Source organism: Calidris pugnax, unplaced genomic scaffold (genome assembly GCF_001431845.1).
Source record: "Calidris pugnax isolate Ruff unplaced genomic scaffold, ASM143184v1 scaffold281, whole genome shotgun sequence".
NCBI classification, from domain to species: domain Eukaryota; kingdom Metazoa; phylum Chordata; class Aves; order Charadriiformes; family Scolopacidae; genus Calidris; species Calidris pugnax.
Window position 1 is genome coordinate 582,145 of NW_015091028.1, and position 4,670 is coordinate 586,814.

A 4,670-nucleotide genomic window follows, 5' to 3' on the forward strand; every position below is an offset into this window, starting at 1 on the left:
CTACGTGCAGACCCGCATCTTCAAGATCATCGTGATCGGGGACTCCAACGTGGGCAAGACCTGCCTGACCTTCCGCTTCTGCGGCGGCACCTTCCCCGACAAGACCGAGGCCACCATCGGGGTGGATTTCCGCGAGAAGACGGTGGAGATCGAGGGGGAGCGCATCAAGGTGGGCCACGGCGGCACCGGGGTTAGCCACGGCTCCCAAACGCCTCCGGGGGCTGCTCTCGTCCCGGTTCCCCCGAGGGAGGGGGACAGGGGAAGGTTTCTCACCCCCCGCCCTCCCCGTGTCACAGAGCCGCCGTTGGGACCCATCCGTGCTGCCTTGTCACCGTGGACGGGGTCTGTGACCCCGCAGCCGCCTGGAGCCATGGCTCGGGGTGACACGCTGCTGTCCCGCTCTCCCAGCATGACCCAGTCCTCCCAGCGCCGGGGCAGCCTCGGGCTCCAGAAGCTGGATCCAGCGAGGGGCGAAGCTGCGGGGGGCCGGGGCGGTGGGCAGGACGCGGTGGGGTGTGAGGGAGCAGATGGCTGGGGGCTGGCAGCGGCTGCGCCGGAGGGGCCGGAGTTCCGGGGGGCGAGGAGAGGGCTGTGGGGGGGTCAGCAGCCACGGTATCAATGGGGAGGGGGCACGAGGATGGAGAGGGGGCAGCTTCAGCAGGCCTGGACTCGTGTGGATGTGCTGGGCGCAGGCCACCGTGACACCCCCCCCAAGAAAGACACGGTCCTGAGCCCACAGAGCCGTGGCTGACGTGTGGGGGGAGCGCAGTGTGCGGCTCCCGGCCTGCCCGGGGGGTGAGCAGCCCCCACGGCCCTCGGGGTGTGAGACCGACTGCTGGAAAAAAAGCAAATATTGCCATTTTGCTGACAGAGGGATTGATCACAATGAAATCGGAGCTGCTGTGGGTGGGTAAGAACTTTAATTGTGCTTTTAAACTGCCCACAGACCCTTTTCTCTCTCTCAGCCCTTTGAGAGAAGTGCTCATTCCCCCCCAACCCTCCCCAGCTCCATCCCACCCCGTGGAGCTGCGTTGCTGGGAGCTGTAGCGCAGGCTGGCGTGGAGCCTGTCTCGTTGCCACGAGCCCAAAATCCTTGCCAGGCTTCCTACCTTTGGCTGTGCCTCCTGCTCCGGCAGCGAGAGCGGAAGGCAGCGCGGCAAATCCGCCTTTTCCCGGGACCAGGAGGAGAGAGGGGGGAGAGCTGCCCTCCCTCTCCTGCTCTGCCCAGATGGAGCAGCCCAGGAGAGAGCAGTGGGGAAACCAAGGAGCAGCAGCTCTTCTTTCCCAGTGTTTTTTCCACTCTGAAAGACTCCGGGGCAGGGACCATCTCAGGAGGGTACGGGGCCATTTGGATTTGCCCCAGACAGCTTGGACATTGCCAGCTCCAGGCCTCAAGACATTGCCTACAAGGGCCAGCAGACCCCACAGCATCACAGACTAACTGCAAAGGGAAGGGAGCTTTGGAGGTCCCCATCCCCTGCCCGAGCAGGGCAACCCACAGCCGGTTGCCCAGGACAATGTCCAGCTGCCTTTTGGGTATCTCCAAGGATGGAGGCTCCACAGCCTCCCTGGGCAGCCTGTGCCAGCCCTGGGTCGCCCTCCCTGTGAGAAGTGTTTCCTGACGGCCAGAGGGACCCTCCTGTGTTCCCACGGCCCCTGGTCCTGGCACTGGGCAGTGCTGAGAAGGGCTGGGCTCTGTCCTCTGTGCAGCCTCCCTTCAGGTGTCTATGCACACCGATTAGCTTCCCCCACAGCCTTCTCTTCTCCGGGCTAAACAGTCCCAGCCCTCCCGGTCTTTCCTTGCAGGAGAGACACTCCAATCCCTTCATCACCCGTGCCAGCCCTCGGTCGCCCTCCCCGTGAGAAGTGTTTCCTGACGGTCAGAGGGACCCTCCTGTGTTCCCATGGCCCCTGGTCCTGGCACTGGGCAGTGCTCAGAAGGGCTGGGCTCTGTCCTCTGTGCGGCCCCCCTTCAGGTGTCTATACACACCGATTCGCTTCCCCCAGAGCCTTCTCTTCTCCGGGCTAAACAATCCCAGCCCTCCTGGTCTTTCCTCGCAGGAGAGACACTCCAATCCCTTCATCACCTTCACTGGATTCTCTCCAGTCCATGCCAGAGCTGAGCACAGCACTCCTGGTGTGGCCTCCCCACGCTGAGCGAAGGGGATGGATCCCCCGCTCCGGCCGGGTGACAACACCTTGTTTAGTGCAGCCCAGGACACCGTTCACCACCTTCGCTGCAAGGGCTGGCTGCTGGCCCACGTTCAACCTGCTGTCCACCAAGACCCCCAGCTCCTTTCCTGCAAAGCTGCTTTCCAGCTGGTGGTCCCCAGTGTGTACAGGGGTGCCCCTGGTGCTGGGGGTGTTCCTCCCCAGGGGCAGGACATGATGCTTCTCCTCCTTGAACTGCACAAGGTTCCTGCCGTTGTGTTTCTCCAGCCCGCTGAAGTTCCTCTGGGCGGCAGCACAACCATCTGGCACCTGAGCCACGCTCCTCCCAGTGTGGTGTCACCAGCATCTTGCTGGGGGTGCAATCTGCCCCACCATCCAGACCATTAATGAAGATGTGGAACAGGACTGGGCCCAGTATTGACCCCTGGGGTGCACTGCTGGTTGCCAGCGTCCAACTAGACTTTGACCCACTGATCACCACCTTCTAGCCCAGCCAGTTCCCAGCCCACCTCACTGGCTGCTCATCCAGCCCAGGAGCTTGTTGGCTCCTCTGTCAACTTGGGTCAGGAAGTTTTCATCAAAATTCTCCAGGAACCTCCTGGATGGCTTGTGTCCTGCTGTGTGTCCTTCAGCAGCTCTTGGGGTGGCCAAAGTCCTCCATGAGGACCACGGCCTGCAAACGTGAAGCTGCTCCTATCTGCAGAGCACCTCATCTGCTTGTTCTTCCTGGTCAGTGGCCTATAGAAGATACTCCCTACACTGTCACCCCTTCTGCTCTGCTCTTCAGTCCTCACCCACAAGCTCTCAGTCGGCTCCTCCCCCTCCCCAGAGCTCCGTGTCCTCCCGCTGCTCCCCCACACAAAGGGTGGCTCCCCCTCTTCATCTTCTCCTTGTCCTGACCCCTCTCTGCCTACCACTGTGCACGTGTCGGGGTTCTCTTTCCTGGCGTAGGATTGGGTGGACAAGTGGCCTGATGCGGTGTGAGAATGTCTGTGAGACAGATGAGCAGCGCTTTGCGCGGTTGGTTTCTGTGGTGGAGATGGCAGCTCCGTGGGGAAGCGGGCGAGCAGCAGGGAACAGCCCAGTGAGGGCTCACAGAGTCAGGTAAGGCATCAGGCAGGGACTTTTCCCCCTGAAAAGTGTGCTGCCAGTTCTCTTGGATAAACGGGATCAGCTGCAGCGGCTGAGAAACGGGATACGCTGTGCAGAGCCTGCGAATAGTGAATGAAAGTGCTGACGAGAGCTCTCTTACCAGCCCCGCTGGGCTCGCTCGGTTGAATTACACAAGGGTGTGCGCTGCCCCAAAAGCTTGTGTGACTCCTCCATCGATCCTAGTTCCTCTAATAAGAGATGGCCCCTGGCTGCCTCGGGGCTGTGGCCCCGCTGTCGCAGAGGGACCGGCAGCGAGTCCTCCCTCGGCAGCGAGTCCTCCCGTGTCTCCCTGCGGGGAGCTTGGCAAGGAGCCGGCTCCTGGAGCAGCAGGCCCTGCCCGGCCAGAGGCTCCGCGCTCCTGCAGCCTTCTGTGTCCTCTGCTTCGCTCCCCAGGTGCAGGTGTGGGACACAGCTGGCCAGGAGAGGTTTCGGAAGAGCATGGTCGAGCATTACTACCGCAACGTGCACGCCGTCGTCTTCGTGTACGACGTGACGAAGATGGCCTCCTTCACCAACCTCAAGATGTGGATCGAGGAGTGCAACGGGCACGCCGTGCCCCCCCTTGTCCCCAGGGTGCTCGTTGGCAACAAGTGTGACTTGAAAGACCTGATCCAGGTGCCATCCAGCATGGCCCTCAAGTTCGCCGACGCTCACAACATGCTTTTGTTTGAGACCTCGGCCAAGGACCCTCAGGAGAGCCAGAACGTGGACGCCATTTTCATGTGCCTGGCCTGCCGCCTCAAGGCCCAGCGCTCGCTGCTCTGCCGGGACCTGGAGGGGCGGCCGGGCCAGGCCCGCAGGCTGGACCCAACGCCCGACGCCAGCGGTAAAACCTCCTGCCCGTGCTGAGCGGGGCAGCCCCGGAGACCCCCCGGCTCCCGCCGCCCCTGTCCCGGTCACCCCAATAAAGTCTCTGCCTCCAGTCAGCTCTGGGTGGTGCTTTGCGCCGATCGGCCCCGTTCGGCCCCGCTCGTACGGTTTGCCTGCGCTCGGGTCGACTCGGTCTGTCGCAGCTCGGCTACTCTCGTCTAAATTCGACTGCGCCTGGGTCGACTCGGCTACACTCGGCCCGGTTCGGTCCGTCACAGCTCGGACACTCTCGTCTAGGTTCGGCCGCGCTCGGGCCGACTCGGCTACAATCGGGCTGTTTCGGCCGCGCTCGCTCTGGTTCCGTCCATCCCAGCTCGGCTACTCTCGGCTGGGTTCAGCTACGCTCGGGTCAACTCGGCTACAATCGGCTCGGCTCGGGTCGGTGGGGGGGGTGTGTGTGTGAACGGAGCGCAGCGCGCATGCGCAGTGCGCGGCGGCGCCGCCATGAAGTAGGTGTGAGGGGCGCGGGGGGGGGG

General features: G+C 63.0%; 1 protein-coding gene across 1 annotated transcript; it reads left to right on the top strand.

The window, feature by feature from the left end:
• Window position 1: 1 nt before the first annotated feature.
• On the top strand, window positions 2-4,250 carry RAB33A (RAB33A, member RAS oncogene family; the record flags this gene model as incomplete). The annotated part of the gene is made up of 2 exons (XM_014955970.1): window positions 2-169; window positions 3,718-4,250. Coding segments are annotated over 2 exons (624 nt in total), but the record flags the coding sequence as incomplete, so codon positions are not given.
• Between the last annotated feature and the right edge of the window lie 420 nt (window positions 4,251-4,670).